The sequence below is a fragment of the Pipistrellus hanaki genome, assembly GCF_964339955.1.
Source record: "Pipistrellus hanaki genome assembly, chromosome: 8".
Classification (NCBI taxonomy): domain Eukaryota; kingdom Metazoa; phylum Chordata; class Mammalia; order Chiroptera; family Vespertilionidae; genus Pipistrellus; species Pipistrellus hanaki.
This window is the reverse complement of record NC_140510.1, coordinates 50,890,496-50,915,653: the sequence shown is the minus strand read 5'-3', so window position 1 is coordinate 50,915,653 and position 25,158 is coordinate 50,890,496. Positions and strand designations below refer to the sequence as shown.

The following is a 25,158-nucleotide window of genomic DNA, read 5'->3' as shown; positions in this document are numbered from 1 at the left end:
TAGAGCACAGGGATAGGATTCATCCAGCATTTGTGCTTTGCGACGTGGCAGATCAGTGGGTAGGATAAAAAGACAGAGGGGCAGAGGAGTTAATGTATGGCCAAATGCGTTTTGAAATATTGGACCAGCTCAAGGGGATAAAAGATAAACTAAAGAAGGGTGATGATAATATTCATAAATGATGGTGATGGTAACAAGATTATTGTTAAAAACAAACTTCATTACAATTCAGTTTTATGAACATTACATGTAAATTGGTTAGGACATTAATATTCATCCTCTAATGGTCCTGCAGTTTTCCTCAGGTCACATTATTGGTCATGTCAGCACACACAGAGCATAAACATAATGTCTTCTTGCAAATTTGAGAAAATTTGAGGAAATTTTTGTTATACTAAGATAATCATAAAATTGACTATCGGCTTTTAAGTTAAATTAGTGAAAATTGAATTTTTCCAAATTTCTTTGTTGACTTATCCCTGCAAACATAATGAAATAGTAATCAATAGCTCTAATAAAGAAACTACCTAATAGTGTTAACTGTTACAGTTACCAGTCACTTATTCCCCACCATTCATACGGTAGCATCAGTCTTCATGTGTTATGCAGAGGCTCTCCATGCTGCTACTACATATAAAAATTAGACTTCACATACTTCTAGGTAGGAGACCGTACCACTTCACAGAAATGTACTATCGTGATTCTCATTTATTGCAGCAGTAATTATTGCCAGCATTGCGAATGTTATTTCTAGAGTCATCCATGTGCTTTTTCCTGTTTGTAGAAAGGAACCATAGAGGCAAAATAGGATATATTCTGAGTTGCATAAGGATATAGCTGGAGCCCATGTACCCAGTTCCTCATATTCTTTCTCCGGGTCAGTTGCTTGACATTTGCTTGATATGCCCTTTGTATGATGTGACCTCACATACTTCCAGATACTCTCTCATACATTCTTTAGAAATTAGCCTGGTCATGAAAGAATGTGGACACACACATTCATTTTTGACTTTTGCATATATTTGTCATGGAAGATTTTAAAAACACATCTCCAGTCCAAGGTTATTATTTTGCATATACATATAACCATTTGACAAGTCACACTGATAGATAGATTGGGCATGGAACTGCTTTTGCAGTAAGTTAATATTCAGATTGACTGAGCAAGATGCCCTAATGGAACTTATTTTATAACCTAGTTTGGTAAAGCATCATTGTTAATGCATTTAAATAAATTTGTTTACTGGGGCATCATCCTCGGTTTGCATCATTTTTATTGGAATAGTCATACAGTTACTGATGTTGCATCCTAAGGGAAATGTTAGTATACATTAAAACTAGTAACTGGCTTGTGGGCTTTTTTTTTTTTTTTTTTCTTTTCTTTTCTAAGATGCCTTTGCACTTTGAAAGTTCCATGTCAGTGAATTGTTTTCCCTTATTTATCATGATTTATGTATAATAACCTTCTTTTGTTTCTTTTTTTTAAAATAATATATTTTATTGATTTTGTACAGAGAGGAAGGGAGAAAGATAGAGAGTTAGAAACATCGATGAGAGAGAGTCATCGATCAGCTGCCTCTTGCACACCCCCTACTGGGGATATGCCCGCAACCAAGGTACATGCCCTTGACCGGAATTGAACCCGACGCTCTATCCATTGAGCCAAACTGGTTTCGGCACCTTCTTTTGTTTCTAGCATATTCTAAAAGCTAAGTTTAAATGTTGAAATAATATCTTCAATTTTTAAAAGTAATGTATAATAATACTTTATTTGTTAAATATTTTTGAGATGCTTTTATTCCATCTTTATTTTTATTTTACTTTTTTATTTTTTATTTTTATTTTTTATATATATTTTATTGATTTTTTTACAGAGAGGAAGGGAGAGTTAGAGAAATAGAGAGTTAGAAACTTCGATGAGAGATCAGCTGCCTCTTGCACATCCCCCACCAAGGATGTGCCCGCAACCAAGGTACATGCCCTTGACCAGAATTGAACCTGGGATCTTTCAGTCCGCAGGCTGACGCTCTATCCACTGAGCCAAACCAGTTTCGGCTCCATTTTTATTTTTAGAATTTAGACATTTCTAGTGAAATAATTGATTATATTAATTGCTGAAAGCTATATTATGTCTGTTGCAATATCCTGTATTTGTATTACATAGTAAGAAATGAGAACAATACAGATTTAGAAAAAATGTTATATATAACTAGATAGTGCTGCATATATCCTATATAAGCCTTATATGCTGTGTGTTATCATCTGTTCAACCAATCAAAGAATACTATGCTAATGATATGCTAAGGTCACTCAACTGCTCGCTATGAAGTGCACTGAACACCAGGGGGCAGACAGTTGACCAGTCGACCAATCGCTATGACATTCACTGACCACCAGGGAGCAGACACTCTGACCAGTAGGTTAGCTTGCTGCTGGGGTCCTGCTGATCAGGATTGAGTGAGATGGGCCAGACATGCCCTGGAGCCCTCCTGCGGTCCCTCCCCAGCTGTTCCTCCCTGGTCCGATCATGCAATGGTGGGATCCCTTGGCCTGGCCTGTGACCTCTTGCAACCCCGGACCTGAGGCTGCATGGCACCGGGGTGAGAAACTGAAGCTGTGCCCTCTCCCCCCTCCCACCCACCCAGTGGGGCTTGAGGGGGGTGGGGCTGGCTGGGTCTGGATCTCACCTAATGGGGGTGGGGCTGGCTGGGTCTGGGTCTCATGTGATTTCGAGGTGCACATGGGTGGGATAGAAATTACTTTGAGAATTAGCTGTGGCACTTACATCTGGAGCATCATATGAAAACACTATACATATAAAAATTAATGGAAGGAAATATACTAGTACATGATTTTTTTTCTTATAATGTGGCACATTTTTAAAAATCAGAAGGATGAAAGTTTATTTAAAAAATACATGAACTGTTAGATTTTAAAATGAATGTGTTTTAACCTAGTAGTAACAGAAATGCACTATGAGTCTGTGATACTTTGTTATAAAGTTCTAAGGTAAACCTATCTATCAATTGCATCAATAATATCATGCTTCAGAGACACCCTTATTCACTTCTTGGGAGCTGTCCTAAATTTAGATTTAGGGCATAACTGTACATCTATTGTTGAATTCCTTATTCTAATTTAATAACAGATGAATCTTGATAATATCATTTTTTTTCTTTAAAATTACTTCACTGTGTCTATGTGGATTCAGAGTATTTATGTTTGTGGGTAAAGAATTAGCAGAACCGATTTTTCTTTTGCATGAAAATTTTATCTTTGCTTAATTATCTAGCTCTGGTACCCTGAAAACCTGGTAAAGACTTGGAATGTCAAGTATGTTACTAGGCAACATTGCTTATAATAAAAATATTCTGGATGGCCCTGGCCTGGTAGCTCAGTTGATTAGAGTATTGTCCTGATACTTCAAGGTTGTGGGTTCAATCCCCTGTCAGGGTACATATAAGAATCAATCAATGAATTAATGAATAAATGGAACAACAAATTTATGTTTCTTTCTCTCCCTCCTTTTCTCTCTCCCTCTCTCTTAAATCAGTAATTAAAATTTTTAAAAATTTCTGAATCTGGATTGGGAAAACTACCAATACTTTATGGAACACTTAATTTTGGGCATCCTTGAGTTCATTGACTTCTATATCAGGCATTACCCTGTGGGGTATGAAGTTTTTCTTCTATATCTGCCCCAGACGTATCTCATCTTCTTACACTTGAACTCTTGGACTGCTTCAGGGACTCAGCCGAAGAGAATTGCCCAGTCCTGCTGTTTTGGCAAACTAGTCCTCACCCTATGTATGTCCTTCTGAGTAGATCGGTGTCATTGGAACTTAGAATGACTTTGTATGTCTGAATGATTTGTTAATCCTAAGAAGATCTCTAGAGTGTTTTGTAATGGTATAATTCTACAGCTTTTTTTTTTTTATAAGTATATATATATATTTTATAGATTTCAGAGAGGGAGAGAGAGAGAAATATCAATGATGAGAATCAATGATAGGCTGCCTCTTGCATGCCCCACACTGGGGATGGAGCCTACAATCCAGACATATGCCCTGACCGGTATGGCTAGGCTCTACAGCTAGTTTTTAATTTTCTTTTCAAAGTAAGAAAAATAGTATTTTAACTTTATATTAGTTAGTTTCTCCAGTTTTATCAATGCCTTGGGAAGAATATTAGCCAAAACACATAGCTTTTAGTCCTAGTTTTTCAATAATGGATTATGTTACCTTGGACAAGTCACTTAGTCTCTCTGAAACACAGTTTTCTTAAAGTGTTAGATAATGTGACCAATATCCTATCTTATTTCCCTTCCAACCCTAAGTTCTCTGTAGTTCTTATTTTAAGTTAATTTTGAATCCTCTTATTTTTCAGAACCTTCTAGATTTTTTTGTTCCTGGCAGATTATCAGAATGAATATGAACTGCCTATGCATTAGAATTTAAGGAATTTAGATGAAAAATACTGGAGGAACTTTGGGAAGGGAAAACCAATTAGAATGAAAGCTTGAAGAGCTTTTAATTTCTTTAAAATTTCATCTCAACTCCCTTTTACAGGTGGTGAACTGGCTTGAAGGACCAGGATCAGAACAACTTAGGGCCCAGTGGGGTATTGGAGATTCCATTCGGGCTTCGCAGGCCCTACAGCAGAAGCACGAAGAGATCGAGAGCCAGCACAGCGTGAGCGACTTTCTTCCTCTGCGTGTTACAGTGCTATTCTTAGTGTGTTAGTGAGTAACATGTGTGCTGCTAAGTGATAAGTTGCTATAAACTTTGGTATAGGAGCATAAACATACAGTATGTTTACTGTTTAGAGGCCATAAAGGACATTTTGACCACTTTGTTCATATTCTTTTGAAGTTTGGCTGTGGTTTTTATCTCCAGTACAGTTTAATATATTTTTATAGAGACACAATTCATGTGACAGAAACTACAGTGACAGAAGAAAGAATGATAGTTCAAAAATAGGGCTTTCATCTATAGTCCCTGAGACAGAAACTGATTTTTAAGGTCATGAAGCTGCATGGTGCATGGGTTTCATTGTAGAGTTTATTCTTGAACAGTGAGGGGCTTAGGGGCATGGACCCCCTCCTTTCCCTCCCTTATTATTGAAAATCCGCATGTAACTTTAACCCCACCAAAATTCACTAAAATTTCTGTTGACTGGAAACCTTACCAATTTATATATGTATCAGTATTGTATTACAATAAAGTAAGCTAGAGAAAGAATATTTATTAAGAAAGTCATAAGAGAAAATACACTTACAGTATTTATTGAAAAAAAAATCCACGTGTAAGTGGACCCATGCAATTCAAACCCTGTGTCGTTGAAGGGCCAACTACTTTCTACTTTTGAATAGATTGGAAATTTTTCATTCTAAAAGGTTTGCAAAAGAGAATTGCACCATTTTCACCAATAGATGGCACTGCATTTCACCTTGAGAATAGGTTGATGTGGGATGAATATATTAGCTTCTGATGAGATAGTCTAATATTTTATTAAAAGCTTTCTTTTCTCTTTGTAAATAAAACTGAACACTTTAAAATATGTATTGGAATTGTTCAGGTCTTATGAAAGTCAAATTTCTAGTATATTGATTGGTTAATAGGAGTAGAATGTGGAGAAACTTTTAACATACCATTTTTGTATTAAAACACTTTGTCAAGTGTTAAGTTTTAGATTCTTCATAAAAGCACAATTCACAAATAAAGCTAAAAATAAATTTATTAGCTGAGAATTGGTTTATATTTTTTAAAAGATCATTGGCTATTGTATGGAGAACAGGGAGTAGAGACAAAAAATGAAATAGGAAGGCAGGAGGCTAACAGAATGGAGGCCGTATTAGTAATGAGAAATTGTCAGATTCATGGATTAAGCCAGCAAGACTTGCTCTTGGAAGAAGAATCATGTTGCTTTAGCAACTATTAAGTGGGGAAGACTGGGAGAGAAGCAGGTTGGGAGGCTGGAAACCAATATCTTTGGGGACAAGTTAAGTTTTGGATATCCAAAAGTCGCCTGAATGAAGATCGTTAGTAGATGGGTGGGTATCAGTGTGTACAGTTCAGGAGTGGGGTCAGGCTTTGGGAGTTGTAAGCCTATTGGTGTTGTTTAAAGGCATGTGACTATATATAATCAAACTTGATGAGTATTGATTTAGAAGCAAAAAGCCTTTGGACACTCATGTCACTCCTAAATTTAAAGGGCAAGAGAGGAAGGAGAGCCTGTGGAGGAGGCCAAAAGGAGCTGTGTGTCTCAGGAAATGAGAAAAAGGCATTTCAAAGAGGAGGAATTGGTGTCTGTCAAATGCAGCTTCTGTCCAGTAAGATAGACTGATAATTTGACAAGAGTGGGAAGTACAAAATTCTGATCAGAATAGATTAAAAGGTGACCAGGAAATGATAAAATAAGTATAGAGAACTTCTTTCAGGGGGATTTGTGAATTTTTTAAATGGAGCTTTCTATATAACAAAAAGCACATATTTTGAATGTATGTTTTGTTTTTTAGAATAGGATGTTATTTGTATGTTAATGGAAATAATGTAATTGAAAAAGAAGATGATGATGAGAAAGAGAGAGGATAATTAATTCCAAGAGCAAAGCCTTGTAAAGGCAACAGAGGCTAGCATATAGCACACAGTGAAGTGGCTGGTCTTAGGAGCAGGACAGTTCATTCGGTATTACAGTTGGAAGGGAAAGCATAAGATTACAGGGAAGGTCATAGATTTGTTGATGAGATGAGAGAGTTCTCATATGATTGCTGCCTCATGAATTAAGAAGTTAGATTTTTGGTTTAGAGTAAAGAGATGCAAAGGAAGTTGGATATTTAAGGAGTTAAAAAAGTCATGAGAATGTGAAAGTGAATTGACTAGAGAAATGTAATAGAATTGCCAAAGGTCCGTTTAGTAATAACTTTTAAAAGCTACCTATCCATGTAATTTTTATTTAGCCATATTCAGCTGCTCTCCTGGCGGTATAGTAGTCAAGGAAGTAGGTCTGAGGTTTGACAGGTGAATCTGAGGGAAGAAAGGAGAGCTCTCTGGTCAGAGAGAGAAGTGAGGACACAAGGCTCTTGAGTGCTGGACAGTGAAACATACTGAGGTGAATAGATTCGTAGTAGACCCTGTAGGTTTGTAGGCGTGAGTATTCTAAAGGATGTGAATTGGAGAGTCATTCTCTGGTAGTCAGAGAATGGGATTTATAAATTGAGATTCAGGGAGCTGTTATATAATGACAGGATTTTCTGTCCATTTGAGTGGGTAGCTGAGGCCAGATGAGGACAGAATATTGGAAATGAAGGAGGGAGTCAAGAAACGGGGAGTTCAGTGTTGGGTAAATGCCTAAGTGGTGGAAGTCAGTGAGAAAGCTGACGCTGAGAGGAAGGCATTGACCTTTACTAAACTCCCTGGATGAGGGCATGCAACAGAAAGGTTGGAAAGATGTAATCTGACAGCATGCACTTCAAAGGAGATGTGGTTTTTGAGAGAAGAGGGAGAAGAAATGGTCTGGAAATAGTAATGGGGCCTGAGGCAGCCATCCCTCCACTCCACCTTTAGGATTGTATGTCAACTGTGAAAACAAAAACAGCAATTAGTTAGGAGGGCTGCAGGGCTAACTGCTTTTTCTGAGGGTGGACAAGTGTCCTGTAAAGCAAGAAAGGGAAGGAAACAGAGGCCAGGATGAGGCTATAGGAGATTTTGTTCTTGTCAGGAGTGAGTTCCAGGGATTGCAGTGGAAGAATTTGGGGGCTGGGGGCTTTTCTTCTTAATTTAAATGATTTTGCCTAAGGAAATTCTTTTGTTTATTACTTAGTATATTTGGAGAAATTATAAAATGTCATGTAGGTCTCCATGAACTAATTTTATCCTTAGTTTACTTTACAATGTCTCTATTATAGGAATGGTTCGCAGTGTATGTGGAGCTTAATCAGCAAATTGCAGCACTCTTAAATGCTGGGGATGAGGAAGATCTTGTGGAGCTGAAATCTCTGCAGCAACAACTTAGTGATGTTTGCTATCGACAGGCCAGTCAACTGGAATTTAGGCAAAATCTCTTACAAGCAGCCCTTGAATTTCATGGGGTTGCCCAAGATGTAAGTATCTACTCTTACCGCTTTTCTTCTCTTCAAATGATCTAAATACTTATCTGCACATAATTTTTGCAGGTTTGCATGTCTCCTAATTATTTTCTTGGAACAGTAAAATAATGTACTGGTGGGGGAAATGAGATAAAATCTTTGATTTTTTTTTTTTTAAAGTCAATCTGCATGCTCCTAAATCTTTTTTGTCTACATAGAGTGTCCCAACTAGTAGATATATTTTGTTTTTATTGTTTCTCAATGTTTATGCTTTATAACATAGATTGAAATGGAAGTTTCAGTACTTCTGTACATTCTGCCGACCTGGATATATTTCTTTGTCTTCCTGGTGCATGCATCTATGTGCTCTGTCTTCCAGATAACATGTATTCTAATTATTCGTTCTTGTCTTTTAACAGCATAGTCTTTTTTCAAGTATAATTGTGATAACCTCATTAGATATAAACCTCATTAACCATTAAACACTTTAGATGCTGATTACATCAGGGTTATCTCTTTGGTGTCCCTCTGCTTTAGTTGTCTCAGCAGTTGGATGGCTTATTAGGGATGTTGTGCGTAGATGTAGCACCAGCTGATGGAGCATCGATTCAGCAAACTTTAAAACTGCTTGAAGAGAAGCTGAAAAGTGTTGGTAAGCAGATTTTAAAAATGCTGAAACATAAGGGTTCTTTTAAAAAAATATTACCATGTTTACACAAGTCAGCATATACTGAATTAATAATTATTTACAGGAAAAATGGCTATAAAAAAGGCTTTCTCTTGAAAGATGTAATTTATGCTAAAAAATATTTTCTTTTTATTGTTGGTCAATCTCTTCCTTCATTGGACCGTTAGCCTTTCTTATTTACCCAGCTATATCTACAGGTGCTATGTCTTGCATTCCTAAGAACAGTTATTTGTAGTGCATGCATAAACTGTAATTAGCTGTGAAGTGTTCTGTGGTAAACCCTGTATGCCCCAAACTGTTGTTTTATGCAATGATTTTTGTTGTTGCTATATCCTAACCTGTAAAAACATACTTGGTTTGGTTTTGTGAATTTGTTTCTCCAAACTGGAAATATTGCCAAGATTACATACTCTCTAAGGGGAGGTTAATCCAACCTCATTAAGCTAGTTTTCTCACTTGTCATTAAGACTTTTAAAAATCTAGTAGAGGGGTACAGTGACTTTCCCTAGAGGTAGACAGTAGATGCAAAAAATGGAAAGTAGGGATGGGTTGAGGGGGACAGGAGGACAAAGATGATATAGGAGAAGCAGCAGAAACTGAGGACAGAGATTTAATAGAAAATGGTAACACGTGATTGGACCAAATTAATTAATTTTTGAAAAGGACTTGAAGGAATGGGTTTGAAAAATCATGTTTGTATTGGCATTTTACTGCCTGAGCCTTTGTTATTTTAGCAAATGATATGCATTATACACATGTAGTATTTAACATGCCAAATGAAATTTATTTGAAAATGTCAGAAAATTTCTTGAGTCACACTTAAAAAAAAAAAAATGAAAAAAAAGAAATTCCTGTATACTTGGAGTATTGCAAACATCCTAGGTGTTGCTTCTTGTTGGATATAAACTAGGTAGTACCTGTACTCCGAACGTTTAGCATTTTTTAACATTGCTTCAGTGATTTGAAATCTTGCAACTCATACCTTTTTTTGAACAAAACATTTGCCATGTTCTAAAATAAATAAATAAATAAAAATAAAAATTGGACTATGTAAAAACAGAAAGGAAAAAATTGAAAACTCTTACTCATCAAAACAGTAATTCTTACATTTACTGCTTTCAGTTTTAAAAATTAATTATTATCTATGAAAATTAGCCCTTTGGAAATTCTCTTTAAGGACAATTTGGCATTGGGAGGGTGGGGGAGAATTTCAGTCTGATTCACATTTAAAAGGATTTTATTGCTCAAAATGTTCAAAGAACTCCATCCAAGGATAGTTTAATATACAAACTGTTTTACTTGGAATTCATGAGCAGTGTCTGCTGCAAGGGTTTACTTGAGGGAGGGAAAGCACCTCCTTTGTTTAAGAAATTAAATCTAGCAACTTTTGTTTTAGATGTAGGATTGCAAGGTTTGCGTGAAAAAGGTCAAGGTCTTCTGGATCAGATCTCCAATCAGGCATCCTGGGCATATGGAAAGGATGTGACCATTGAAAATAAAGAAAATGTGGACCACATACAAGGAGTGATGGAAGATATGCAACTTAGGAAACAAAGGCAAAGTTTGACTAATGTTAATTTTTGCTAAGACAACATATTAATTAAAACGAAAAGTGATATAATTTATATTTTTTATTGAAACTCAAGTTTTTACCTGTTTATATAGTAGACATGTAGTAAGTGTTTTTGTGACTGTAATAATTATTGTACATAATTATACCAACACATAATGGCAATTTGTTCAGTTAACAAATGGGTACTTTTTCCTTTTTACTCAGTAGTAAAAATTTCGATTACACTCTCAATAGTTTTTATTCCTATCCCCAGTGTAGCTTCTGACTCTTTTGTCTTTTAAGAAAACCCTTTCTGGAGAATTTTGCTTTTCAATTTTCATTTGGTTTAGTTGGTGTTAAATGTCATCTGAACTGATATGTTTCTTCATCTAAATTTCTTACTAACAAATTATCATACATCAATTGTTCTCATATTTGCTGTGAAGGGATTAGACTATAGATTAATGTTTGTTAAAGTAAGATGATAGGTAAGATGGGTAAGGGTAAGATGATGTTTAGTTCCATTTGATACATAATTAGGAATTTAAAGGCTTCTTTGAAAACTCAATTTGCAATAGCAGCTGCAAATTGTAGTTATCCCTGTGCATCCAGGGGGCATTTGTTCCAAGACCCCCACAGATAGGAACATTTACAGATGCTCAAATCCTTTCCTATAAAGTGGTGCGGTATTTGCATATAACCTAAGCACATCCTCCTGTATACTTTAAAGCATCTCTGTATTACTCATAATACCTAATACAATTAAATGGTAGGTAAATAGTTGTTATCTATTTTTTAGGGAATAATAACCAGGAAAAAAAATCTGTACATGTACAGTACGGATGCAACTGTAGTAGATCTTACTACATAGTATATATTAGCATCAACGTAAGATTTTTTTGTGTTTGAATATTTTCATGTTAAACTCTGCACCTTACACTTCTTTATTTTTTCTGAACCTGTCAAAAAATGACAAATGCTTTTCCATTTACAAAGCACTTCATGAAAACCAATGATTGAGGGCATTAAAATAGGTCCTTCATCCCTAATAAATCACCATAATTTTCACTACATAGTCACATAAGCAACTACATAACTTTTTTTGAATATTTTCAATACATGGATGCAGAACTCCCAGATAATGGAGGGCCAATGTATTTCGAACTATACAAAGATTAATCCATCTAGAAATTTTTGTACACCTAGAAGTTTTAAAATCAAGAAAACCTACAGAAACTCTCCCCTTACATCTTAGAGAAAACATTCACCAGGGAGAAATTCCCTCTCCCCTCATATCTGCACATTTATCCGTTTCACTGTTCATTCTTCTCCCGAAGGATGACAGCCCTGCTCTTACCAAAGCCGATCCTTCCATGTACCCTCATGTCCCCTCATTCCATCAACTCCCATTATCTACTCTGATCCCTGTCCCTCATTTACTTGCTTAAATTTCTCCTATTAAAAAAAATATAAATAATTACACACCCTCCTCTTCAACTTTCTTTGTCTTCTAGCTCTAGAGCACTCCTTTCTGAAAGTGGTCATTTGAAGGTCTAATCTACACTCATTTAATTTCTCACTTTCTCCAATTTACTTTTCAACCCTCCACAGTTAGACTTCTCTCACCATTTCACTAAATCTGCTCTTACTGATGTCTCCAGTGACTTCTTAATTACCATCTATAATAAAAGTGTAACATGCTAATTAGACCGGACGACCTTCCGGACAAAGCCGGTGCTGCAGCAGCAGGATTGAAGCAGCCGCTGCGGCTGCAAAGGCCTATTCTTGCGCAAATTTCGTGCATGGGGCCTCTAGTATGTATTAAATGATTGATCTTGCTCAAAATGCAGGAACACTTCTAGTCCTGACCTTGCTTACCCACTCTGAATAGCCTTAGACACAGCTGGATTTTTCTTTCTTCTTGAAACTCCCGGACGACCTTGTCTTCTTTGAAAACACCCTCATGGCACTCCTCCTGGCACTCTGTTTCTTCTCAGTTTTCACTGTTTCTTTGTCCTCCTGCTAATGTCACTGCTTCCAGGGTTTGTTCTGAGGCCAGATTTTCCTCTCAGTCTGTGTTCTCCCTGGACAGTTTCATTCACTGTTTGAATGACCTTTAATATCTTGATCGAGTGGTTATGGCTCTGACGCAAACCACTCTCCTGTGCTTTAGACCCATACTTCCACTTGCCTGCTGAGGATCTCCACCCGGATGCCCCATACACGCTTCAGATCTTCAAACCAACGTGTCCAGACTGGAATCATCCTCCCCTCCCAAACTGACCCTCTCCTTTAATTTCCTGTCTGGGTTAAAGTTACCAGCGGCCACTTCAGGTGTATTCTAAAATCCTTACTCTTCCTCATCCCTACAGCCTCACCAAATGTCAACGTTTTGCTGTTTTGGTATCCTAAACATTTCTTTGTTCAAGATTTATCTGTTCTCTACCTATAGTTGTACACAGAGTAATGTTTGTTAAGTGCACTTCTAATTACACGATTTCCTTATATAAAATCTCTAAGTGACTTCCTGTTTTCTCAGATGAAATGCTATCTCCTTGGAATAGTGTAGGAGGTCATAATCCAGTCCTGCATAGTCTCATCTCCTGTAACTTTCCCCAAAATCACATGGTTGTTTTCATTTCCTGAATACCTCATGCTGTTTCATGCCTCTGTGACTCATTTTCTGCCTACTGGGTTTCCTCCTTCTTTTAAGGTGCTTATCCTTGCAATCCTTTTTGATTTCTTGGACAAGTTAGTCACTTGTTCCTCCATACTCCCATAAATCCTTTACATGGCTCTACACTAATATTTATCACCTTGCTTATATAAACATCCAACTCCTCAAATGGGACCATCTTAATACAAGAGACCACGTCTTAATTTTTTCAAGCACATTACTCAATTCCTGACAATGTGTTGAATACTTGTATGACATCATCTTCATCATTAAAGTGTCTTAGATTGTATTGTAGCTTCAGATTTTAGAAATAATTCGCATCACTTTCCTTCAGTCCTTTGTAGAATTTTACTTTAACAGCATGCTGTGTGATTTTATTGAAGGCATCTTTATAAAAATTGCCTTTTGACAATGACATCTGCATTGTTATTAAGCCTTCTTTAAGAACATCAACTGTAGTGGAGCCCAGGGCCTCCTGGTTAACTAGTTATTGGTATTTGGGATTTCAGTGAGATTTTTCCTTCCCACTTAAAGGACATAGGATTGCATGAGAATGTAGGGAATGGTCAGAGCTGAGTTAGGTCAAGTCACCTTAAAAGTTTAGGCTGTATATTATCCAGACCTTAGTAAATTTAAAAATAATCTGTGTTGTGTTTCTCTATAACTAGAGAGCTATAGAGGTTTTTCTTCTTCTTAAGAATATAGGTAGAGTTTTTGTGTTTCTTTCATTCAAAATTAGGCATTACTCTGAGTAATGTAACACAATGAAAAGTGTTATTGTTTCCTTGAATATCATCTTCTAAATTAATATTTGTGAAACTGCATTTTATATTTAAAGTTAGTTTAATGCTAATTGGCAATGGAGATTTCTTTGGGTTTTAGTGTGCTTCTGCATTTATGATTTGCTTCAGTACTCTGCAGAATCCGTGCTATTCTCGAGGGTTTGTGATTCAGTATCATTCAGGTATTTTGAGGTTTTGATATGATATACATATAGTTATCTTTAAAATTCTTATAAATCAATACAAAATAGTTACAGTCTCCATAGTATTGGATTAGGTATTTTAGTATACTGTAATACGTGTGTGCTATAATAGTTACCAACAAAACCAAAATGTTCTAAATTTATGTTTGGGTTTATTAGATGTGAAGACATGGTAGATGTGCGAAGGTTAAAGATGCTTCAAATGGTGCAGTTGTTTAAATGTGAAGAAGATGCTGCCCAGGTGAGGATCAATTGGCACATTATTTAGTTATTGTTTTTTCTTAGAAGATTGATTTCATCCAACATACACAACTTTTTTATGGTCCTAAGACGATAACATGAAGTCAGATTCTAGTTAAAACTGTTGAAATAATAAAGTTTTGTATTCCCAGTTATCTCACTTGATCTCATTTGATTTACCTTCTTAATGAAATCCTTTGTTGAGCTAGAAATTGGGAGTAGGTATTATTTATTATTGTTCATCTGTTACCAGTTATATCCCAGGATAAAGGCTAGATAACACACTGCTTTTTAACCACAAGAAGGTTTTTCAACTAGATAAACAATTTGCTATCTTTTTGTATTTATCACCAGAGTACATCATTTCAGGCTTAGAGGACATTTGTGATTTTATTTTATTTTATTTACTTATTTATTTATTTATTTTTAAAAATATATTTTATTGATTTTTCTTACAGAGAGGAAGGGAGAGAGATAGAGAGCTAGAAACCTCGATGAGAGAGAAACATTGACCAGCTGCCTCTTGCACACCCTCTACCGGGAATGTGCCCACAACCAATGTACATGCCCTTGACCGGAATCAAACCTGGGACCTTTCAGCCCGCAGACCGATGCTCTACCACTGAGCCAAACCGGTTTCGGCCATTTGTGATTTTAAATGGTAACATAAAATCATAATATAATGAGATTTCAACAAGATCTCTATGTATATAATCTTCTATTACAAATCATGTGATAATAATTTTAAAAGAGTGCTTCTCTTTAATAGGTATTGTCTTTAGATTTTAGAAATATTGAGTAGGAGGCAAGGTCATTAATGAACTAAGCTATTAGGAACTTAGATTATAACTAATAGATTAATCAATCACATGATAAGACTTTTCTTATGGATATGATATTTTGATATAATAAGTAAAGACTTATGAATGCAGCTTCACTGATCTTTCTTTTCATTTAGGCAGTAGAATGGCTAAGTGAACTTCTGGATGCTCTGCTTAAGACCCACATCAGATTGGGCGATGATGCCCAGGAAACGAAAGTTTTACTGGAAAAGCATAGAAAATTTGTTGATGTCGCACAGGTGCAGAACTGGTTATCTTCCTTTTCTACAAGCTCAGTGTTTGAATAGCTTTCTGCATGATTATAATGTAACTTAACCCTCCAAGTCCCAGAAGGTTAGTTATGTGATTCCAGGAATATCACAGAACTAAGAAAAGGTCAGCTGGTGCATCCAAACTAGCCTGCACAAACTTGTGAGGGTTTACATTTCCCTGAATGCAGGTTCTGTGACTTATTGTTAGTTATGTATTATAACATTTTTTAGGCAATCCAACTTCATTCATGAAAGTTAATACAAAATACATGTTAATGCTGTATCTCACCAGCATTAACATTACAAACACAGGTTTTTTTGTTGCTATTGACAAATGTGTTTTAATTAATTTCCTTAATGATTGAGTTTACCGTGTAACAGTTGTGGTTTCCTCTGTGGAATACAAAGTGCCTGTTTTTACCCACTTGTTTCAATTAAAGACTGAACAGCCATTCTTTTTGGCCTGTGGAATTGAGCCTGTGAGATTGGGGAAACAGAATGAGAAAGAAACTTCCTGAAAATGAACTGAAAGTATTGCTTCCCCTGCATTATTTATGCATACTGATAATTTGTAGCAAGTGCCAGTGGAGTCGTTCAGTATTGATTTCCAGGAGTGTCACTCAATGGCAACCACAGTCCTCCTGCATGCTTTCCTATCCCTCTTTTCAAAATTCTTTTATTTTAATTCCATGTTTTCTTTTTTTTCTTTTAGAGCACTTATGACTATGGAAGACAGTTGCTACAGGCCACCGTTGTGTTGTGCCAGTCTTTGCGCTGCACTTCTCGGTCATCCGGGGATACACTTCCCCGGCTGAACAGAGTATGGAAACAATTTACAATAGCATCTGAGGAGAGAGTACATAGGCTGGAAATGGCTATTGCATTTCACTCAAATACTGAAAAGGTTAGCTTTTTTAAAAATGTGGTCACAATAGTATTTACTGTGTATGTTTAAAATGTGTTAATCTTAATATGTGCTTAGTCTGATTTTAAAAATTGGGTGTTAGTCCTATTATTTAAAGTTTGTTTAGATATATTATCTCACAGAGTTGAAATCAAATTCTCTTGGTAATTGGTACCAGTTGTGGAGTAGTGTGGTTGGAGAAATTCAAAACCACTCAGTGGTTTTCTGTCTACAGTGGGCAGTAGATACACTTTTCTCAGTGGTCTTCTGTCTACATTATGGGCAGTAGATACACTTTTCTCAGTGCACCTACTGCCCATAATGTGCTGTCCATTCTTTAGGAGGTCATGACTCCCATCTCATTCATATGCCAAGAAAGGAAACTTTGCTTTGTTACCTGCTATAAATTATCATAAATTATTTAAAAGGGTACTTTTTAATTTTTTAATGTTTAGAATCTGTCCCAACTAAAATGAGAATAAGGATAAAAATAAAACTTTTATAGAAAAAACATTTAAAAAAATATATATTTTATTGATTTTTCTTACAGAGAGGAAGGGAGAGAGATAGAGAGCTAGAGAGAAACATGGACCAGCTGCCTCTTGCACAACCCCTTCCGGGGATATGCCCGCAACCAATGTACATGCCCTTGACCGGAATCGAACCCGGGACCTTTTAGTCCACAGACCGACGCTCTACCGCTGAGCCAAACCGGTTTTGTCAGAAAAAACATTTTTATTGATTTCAGAGAGGAAGAGAAAAGGGAGAGAAAGAAATATCAGTGATGAGAGAGAATCATTGATCAGCTGCCTCCTGCACAGCCCTCTCCTGGGGACCAAACATGCAACCCAAGAATATGCCCTGACTGATAATGGAACCGTGACCTCCTGATTCATAGGTTAAAGTTCAACCACTTAGCCACACTGGCCAGGAAGAAGATATTTTTATGTGTTACCTTTTAAAAAGTAATTCTAGAATTTATTGTTTACTAAATTATTTAGCCTCTGAAACCATAAATGAATATGCAATATTATTGGGCAGGTTTTCATAGAACTTTTTTCTTAACTCAGCACAGTGAAAATGTGTGTCACCTGAGCTTTGCATTTTCATTCTGAAGAGGAGCTTTATTATGTAGTTAGCTTAATTATGTAGTTTTCTCTTAAAATGAAAATTTATATATAGAGGATGTTTAGTACAGTTTAAAATAGGAGAAATCAAAGTTTTAAATGTGATAGCCTTGTCTGTTGAACAAAAGAAATGTTTCCAGGAACCTCTGGAACTATGCAGTTTCTTTCTGTGATATGAAGTATATTTGTTGGGAGATGTTTGTAGTAAAACTCTTTCTGACCTAGTCACTGAGCTCCACACACAGGGCAGTGTTTCAGGGGCCTAATGGTAATGAATGAAAATATGCAAAATGGCTTAACTTGCTTATCTACTGACGATTTTAATGAAAACTTTTTATTTGAGTATAATCTATATATATATAAAGAGTCAGAAAAACCAGGGTCCTTAAAATCCGAAACAATCGAAGGCTCGACTGAACACCGGAGAAGTCAGTCCTGCAGTCACCTCAGCAACCCAGCACTGACTGCTGAGGGGAGCTGCAATCAGGTCCGGAGAGAAAAGCAGGGTCTGATCGCAGCCTCGTGGCAGTCAGTGCTGGGTCAGTGTGGCGGAAGTCAGTGCTACAGTCAGTGAACATAGGGTCAATTAATATTAAGTGAACATAGGGTTAATTAATACCTCTTTGAGAGGAGTTGAGAATATAAAGTACAGTGTAGAGCAATTACTTATATTATTCACATAAAACTCTTTTCAACTAAGATATTTTCCTTTTTTTAAATTGTATCTTTATTGTTGAAAGTATAGTTTTAGTTTTAGTGTTTTTTTCCCCCATTGATGATCTCCTGCACCCACCCCTTCCAGGCCTTAGCCAGACAATTATTTTTAGTTTATTTTTGTTTGTTTGTTTGTTTGTTTGTTCTTGTTTTTTTGTTGTTGTTGAAAGTATAGTTTTGTTTAGTTTTCCCCCCCTATTGTTCTATTTTTTTTTTATTGTTGATGGTCTCCTGCACCTGCCCCTTCTAGGCCTTAGCCAGACTGTCTGTGTCCATGAGCTATTCCTATCTAATACATAAAATACTAGAAAGATTTAGAGAAAATAAAATAAAAATATGCCAGATAAATATTGAATAGAAGAGCTGAAGTTGCTTCATGAATACTGGATACAGGCTTGAAGCCAAAACACAACTCATGAGATAGTCATTATAACTTAACAAAAGTTTCCTTTCACTACAGAGATAAGATGATTCCCAATACTTATACACATAATAGAACAGTTGTGGGGGTTCAGAATGAGTCTCACCAAGATATGTCTCAGTGGTATGCAGATTTTTGAACTAAGGGCAATTTTAGCTTCAGGCTCAAGTGAAAATTCTGCCCCTCCCTTTAATTACCTAAAATTAATTGAATTAGAGGCCTTGCCCATAATAAGACATTATCCTATATAATAAAAGGCTTATATGCTAATTGACTGAACAGCAGAAGGACTGGTTGCTATGACACACACTGACCACCAGGGGGACAGATGCTCAGTGCTGCCCCCCGGTGTCAGTATGCTCCCACAGGGGAGCACTGGTTAGCCAGAAGCCAAGCTATGGCTGGCTAGCGCAGCAGCAGTGGTGAAGCCTCTCCCGCCCTTGCAGAGCGCTAAGGATGTTGTACTGATGACTTAGGCCTGCTCCCTATTGGACTGAGGGCCCCCCCCACCCCCCAAGTACACAAATTTCATGTACCAGGCCTTTAGTATTAACATAATATACAGAACATAAATCGTTAATTTTAACAAGGTGAACACACCTGTCCAATCAGTGTACTGTTCAAACAGCAGAATGCTACCAGCACCTCAGAGGCTCCCCACTCCCTTTTAGCCATTCTGCTTTTGCTGCCCTTCCCCCTCTCCAAGGTGACCACTGGCTTATTCTAACACTACTGAAAACTTTAGGATACTATTTTTAAAGGTATCAGGCAAAGACATTTTAAAATCTAGATCACTTTAAGAAATCATATAAGAATATATATATATACACACACACACTGTACACACACACACTAGAGGCCCAGTGCACAAAATTAGTGCGCTTGGGCAGAGGGGGGTGGGTTTGTCCCTCAGCCTAGCCTGGACCCTCTCCAATCTGGGACCCCTTGGGGGATGTCCAATTGCCAGTTTAGGCCTGATCACGCAGGGCCTAAACCAACTGCCCTCCCCTGCAGACCTGGTCGCCCTCAACTGCCCTCCCCTGCTAGCAGTCTTGTGACAATGTGGGGGTGGCCATCTTGTGATGTGAGGGCGTGAGGGTCAGTTTGCAAATTACCTCTATTATATAGGATGGATGGATTGGATTATTTATTTATTTATTCATAAATAACCAACTTTATTTTTCATTGACTATAATAGAAAATTAACATTCTACTTTTTCTACTTCATGGCCTTTATCATACTTATAATAAACTTGACTTAAGGTTATTTTGCTATGCAAACCTCTGGTGAAATCTTCTGTTATATTTTATTTTCCTTTTGACTGTGTTCTGTTTTATACCAGTAAGCATAAATATAGTAACTATAAGCAAGTTGTATAGTATGATTGGGAAAATATTTAAATTAAATCTAGAATTTTAGAATATAAATATGTTCTTATGAGCTATAATGAAATAAACATGATTGGATCAAGTGAAGTCTGTTGGAAAAATAAATACCTTTTTCCTTCCTCAAATTTTGCATTTTTTTTTTGTTTGTTTTTTGTTTTGTTTTTTTTTTTTTGAGTTAAATTTAAATGGTAATAGTTAAGAGGAAACAAGTAATATCTTTACAAAGACTGTAGAACTTCCCTATATTTGAAGTAAAACCATAGCAGTTTACATCAGTTAAGTCAGCATATCAGTTTTTAAAATAACTATAAATTGTGTAATTAGGCCATCAAATCAGTTATGTTCTTGTACTTGGAGTATATGTTGTTTTGTACTTATTTTTTTTTTGCACTTACTTTCCAAATAGTTTTCTAGTATTTTAACCCCAAAAATCACTATAGACTTTTTTCATATTCTAGTTGTTAGTAGGGATTATGTATCTTATTTTGTTTGCATTTCTTGAGCCAGTTTTGTAAAAAATAGATCAATTTTTTACAGTTGTGTACATAAAGATGCTAAAATAAAACAAAATATAAACATCTTCAATCTGCTAAATTTGTTTGAGATTTATTTTTCTGTCTCTTCATGTTGCCCTTTTATTTGTTGCAGATTTTGCAAGACTGTCCAGAAGAGCCTGAAGCTATTAATGATGAGGAGCAATTTGATGAAATTGAAGCAGTTGGGAAATCACTTTTGGATAGATTAACTGTTCCTGTAGTTTATCCTGATGGGTATGGTGCATGTTCTTATAATTTTACTAGAGGCCTGGAGCACAAAATTCATACACCAGGGGTGGGGAGGCCCTCAGCTGGGATTGTAGGGGGCACAGGCCAGGCTGAGGGACCCCACAGGTGCACAGTTGGGGCTAGGGAGGGATGCGGGAGGTTGGCCAGTTGAGGAGGGACCGTAGGAGGGCTCCAGGGCATGTCCAGCCCATCTTGCTCAGACCTGATCCGCGGGACCCCAGCAGCAAGCTAACCTACCGGTTGGAGGGTCTGACCCTGGTGGTCAGTGCACGTCATAGTGAGCGGTTGAGCAACCTTAGCATATCATTAGCATATTATACTTTGATTGGTTTAACAGTCGACCAGATACTTAGTTAGCATATTAGGCTTAGGATCTTTTAATCTGTGAGGCTTTTTATCAGTGAATTCATTAAGAGGAAACCTGTTTGTTTTAAAAGCCAGGTCAATTAGCTTTGGTCCACATTTTCAGTTCCTACAATAAATTGGTTTAAAATGAAAAGAAATCCAAACTCGGCTCTTAGCAGCAGTTGCATTTGATACTTGCTGCCATCAAATGTATCGCTTCTTCACAGCTTGTTGTAGAAGAAGGATCATTGACTAGGTTGACATTCTGGATTCTAGCCTTGACTATGATGATAGGGACTAGGGTGACCTTGGGCATCCTTCAGGGAAAAGGTAGGGACTAATGTTTAGTGAGCTCAGTATATGCCCGGCACGAAGTTAAAACCTTCACCTTCATTACTTTAGACCAAACAGTGCCAGGCTAGTGTGGTTATTTCTGATTTACAGATAGAGAAACGGAGGCTTGGAAAAATGGAATAAGGTGCTCAGCATTTCACAGCTTCTAAGTGGAATTAGGATACAAAGTCAGATCTTCTGACTCCAAACCCATTCTCTTTTCACTGTGCTGTGTGCAGTACCTGATTCCATGTTTCTTTTCATTTCAAGCAGTCTGTGCATAAAGATATGAAATAATCTCATGCAAATAAATAGGCCAGTAAATGAATCAGAAAGAGTTTTATCCCTGCGTATTTAGACATTCTCAGTGAAGATGATTTAGAGGCAATCAAGAGGATATTTAATTCAAACAATAAAGAAACCAGATGATTGAATACATCTATCCTTACATTATAGTATAGTCTAATGGTTAGAATTGTGGTTTCTAACCAGTTGTCTTGGATTTAAATCTTAGCACCACCATTTAGCTGCTGTGATACTTTGGGCTAGCCATTTAACCTTTCCTGTGCCTCAGTTTTCTCATCTAAAAATAGGATTCATACCTCCGCAAATTATAGGTGCAGGGGAGTCATATGAGGTAAATGTATATAAACTACTTAAAACAAACCTGACACATACTGCAACCTCTGCTGTGTCATGCATTTCAAATGCTTGTTTGCAATTGATATTGAAAATATATTTTATTCTCTTGAACAAATATTATTCATAGTCTAATATATAGATAATTACTAGTTGTACCTAAAGTCATGTGATACATCTGCAATGTATGCAAGAGAGTAAATCTTCAAATTGTAAGTTGAGCTAGTAACAGTATTAGTGTGCTGCTTGGTTGTTTCAGTCTGGGACACCCAACCCTCCCCATCACCTATGGCTGCATTTCACAGCCAGTTGTCTGCCAGTCTCTCTTCTTCTCAGGTCGGCCTGGGAATATCTTTCCCTGGTGTTTTTGCTTGAGCTCCTCCTCCTGTTCTACAAATAGTTTGTGTGTCATTTTCTCATCCTTTTAAGATAAATAAGTTGATACGTATTATTCAAATTTGACAACCATGCCTTTATATTATATTTGGAATTCTTATTCTATTTTATAATTTGTGTCATATAAAATCTGTTTGATGATACAATTATTCAGATTTTTCTTTTGTAACATTCTCTTAGGAAAATATTTTTTAAATGTTTTTTCTGGAGTCATTGCTTAAAGACCCAGGTTCAGATCTAGTTTTTCCACTGTGTGATTATAGAACTCTTTTACCTCTAAAAGATTCTGGGACTCTGAGAACAGAATCTTTGCAGGTAGGATAAAATTAAATGATTTTTCTATTAATGTCCCAAATGATGCTTTAACATTAAATAGATATTTCATTTGCCAGCTATATTAGACAATGAGTGTAAATAGTCCTTAGCACTGAAGTACACAAACTTTGTATTTGTGTGTGCTATGGAACCCAAATTGAAAAATAAAAATATCAATGTTTCATTGATATTTGCATAGCTTGGTTATATTATTAAGATTATCCTAAGTGCACTTAATATGACATTTATACCACTAATATATTTGTCTTGACATTTTAAAATATATTTTATGCCATCTAAAAAATGTTTCTCCTACTGAATTACTACTCAAAGATAAACAGTATGATCTACAAATGAACTAAGGCCTTATCACAGAGGTAATTTTTACGCTAACTTTTTGCTTCCTTTTGTATTTGCTGTGGACAGTGGATCTGTATTAATGTGAATGGGGTTTTTCTCTTTGTTTTGATTTTTAGAACTGAACAATATTTTGGGAGTCCAAGTGACATGGCTTCTACTGCAGAACACATCAGAGACAGGATGAAACTAGTTAGTCTCAAAAGACAGCAGCTGAGACATCCTGAAATGATGACTACAGAGAGCTAATGGCAGCCAGCTTCCCACAGATCTGCGTTCACAATAATCCCGCATGTCATCGGCATACTTCAGCATATTAGCCACAATACATTAAGATACATTTCACAGCCAAGATAAGCCTCATTTCTTTTCATTACACATTTCTCTCTACATGTTAACACCTTGCAACTACCAAGGCATAATTATTTAACATGCTTTGAGACCATAGACTGCAAGTATCTTAAAAGAAGGAACTGTAAACATTGCACTGAAAACCTGCTTTAAAGCTTTACCTGACCTGTCAGTTTGTAGACGAACAACTGATACTAAGCTTTGAGTGGTGCTAATAAGAGTTTAGGAATTCTCTATATAAAAACAATTGCCCTTCCTCCCCAGGTGATGTAGTAAATTTAGACTATAGTAAAATGGTTATTAGTAAACAGTGGTGTCCTCAAAATTTTACTTTTTGATTTTTCTTCAAAATTATTTTTATTGTGTCAGTAAGAAGAAAACATTCAGATCTTTGATATATCATAGTCATTATAAGACATTTTCCTATTTGTATTGATAATGTATTAAAAGTTGTTTGTGCTTAATAAAAGGCTTCTTTTAAACATTGTATTTAATTTGGTGGTTATATCCTATTTCCAAACATGAGTGCCTTATTAAAAAGGGCATTCTTAAGATTGTGAGGATGGTTTAATACTTGTTTTTCAAGTTGGTTGCATGTGTTTTAGCCAGGAGATTCATATGTAAGCATGTATATATAATAAATAAGCATGTTTTATCATGAAAAAATAAATGTGAAGAACAATTTAGATCTTTAAGAACTTACAAATAATGGAATACTGTTTCTAATTTTTCTCTATTTCAACTTGAAAAAATGTTATTCAAACTATTAACTCCCCTGCAGATACTTTGTCTTTGGAGGAGGAGGCTGGGGAAGAAGGCATACACAATTACTTAAGTGTCATCTTTTATATCAGAGTTATCTCTGGAACTAAAGTAGCATTTGTTAAGTATAATTTCTTATGCTAGGCTAGAAGCAAAATTCTAAAGTAGTCTAATAAAAAACTATTAGACTACTTGCAACTCTTTTAGAAATAAGATTTATAAAATGCTAGTGCTTTTATGTTTCTATGGTAAATGCATATAATTTAATTTTTGTTTAAGAAAATGTTTTTTTAAAAATATTAAAAATAATTTTTTAGTGCATAATGTAAAATTACGCAAACAATTGTATGCTGGTTCCTTTTTTGTCTTCAAAATGCTCATGTATCCTCCAGTGTAAAAAATTCTCTGAACCTGCTGGTTTCCCTCGCCTTTTTCACACTGCCAGACTTCTTGGAGGGATCCTTATCCATTACCCCTACTTCCTCATTACTCAGTGCTCAGCACCTCACAGTGTGGTTTACACAGCACTGCACTGAAACTGTTCTCAATGGGCCCAATTAGTGAATTAAATTAGTGCATTCTTATCCTCTGTCTGCAACCTTTACTGAGCTTCCTTTCCTGGACAGTGCCCCCACACACACACCTTGAAGATAGTATCCACTGCCATAACTGTGAATACAGCCACATCACTCCTATTTAAAATGTTATGTACAAATGTGCTCACTCAGGTTCTATCTTCAGAATGCTTCATAATCTCATCCCTAGGGTTTCTATTTTATCTCAGTGTCCTATTATACATCTGCCCAAAATTCTACATCTTTCAACTACCTACTTGACATTTCACCCTACATCAAGTTATTTATAATAATTTTTACCTTTCTCTTGGAGCAATTTTGGTTAAAGGTGCCACATTTTTTTCTAGTCGTACATGCCAGAAAATCCGTGGGCAACATTCGAATGCCCCTCTTGTCTTTTGTTATCACTGCTTCTGAGAATATC

General features: G+C 36.3%; 1 protein-coding gene across 3 annotated transcripts in view; it reads left to right on the top strand.

Annotated features, from left to right (window-relative positions):
* SESTD1 (SEC14 and spectrin domain containing 1) overlaps window positions 1-23,886 on the top strand; it is a 96,094-nt gene extending 72,208 nt beyond the window's left edge. For all 3 annotated transcript variants that reach the window (XM_084892593.1, XM_084892594.1, XM_084892595.1), the window contains 9 exons: window positions 4,569-4,691; window positions 7,907-8,101; window positions 8,624-8,738; window positions 10,171-10,330; window positions 14,148-14,229; window positions 15,187-15,309; window positions 16,034-16,225; window positions 20,525-20,646; window positions 23,166-23,886. In XM_084892593.1, the coding sequence (XP_084748719.1) occupies window positions 4,569-4,691; window positions 7,907-8,101; window positions 8,624-8,738; window positions 10,171-10,330; window positions 14,148-14,229; window positions 15,187-15,309; window positions 16,034-16,225; window positions 20,525-20,646; window positions 23,166-23,295 (1,242 nt within the window). In that variant the 3' untranslated portion in view covers window positions 23,296-23,886. The remainder of the gene's footprint in view (window positions 1-4,568; window positions 4,692-7,906; window positions 8,102-8,623; window positions 8,739-10,170; window positions 10,331-14,147; window positions 14,230-15,186; window positions 15,310-16,033; window positions 16,226-20,524; window positions 20,647-23,165) is intronic.
* Window positions 23,887-25,158: the final 1,272 nt, after the last annotated feature.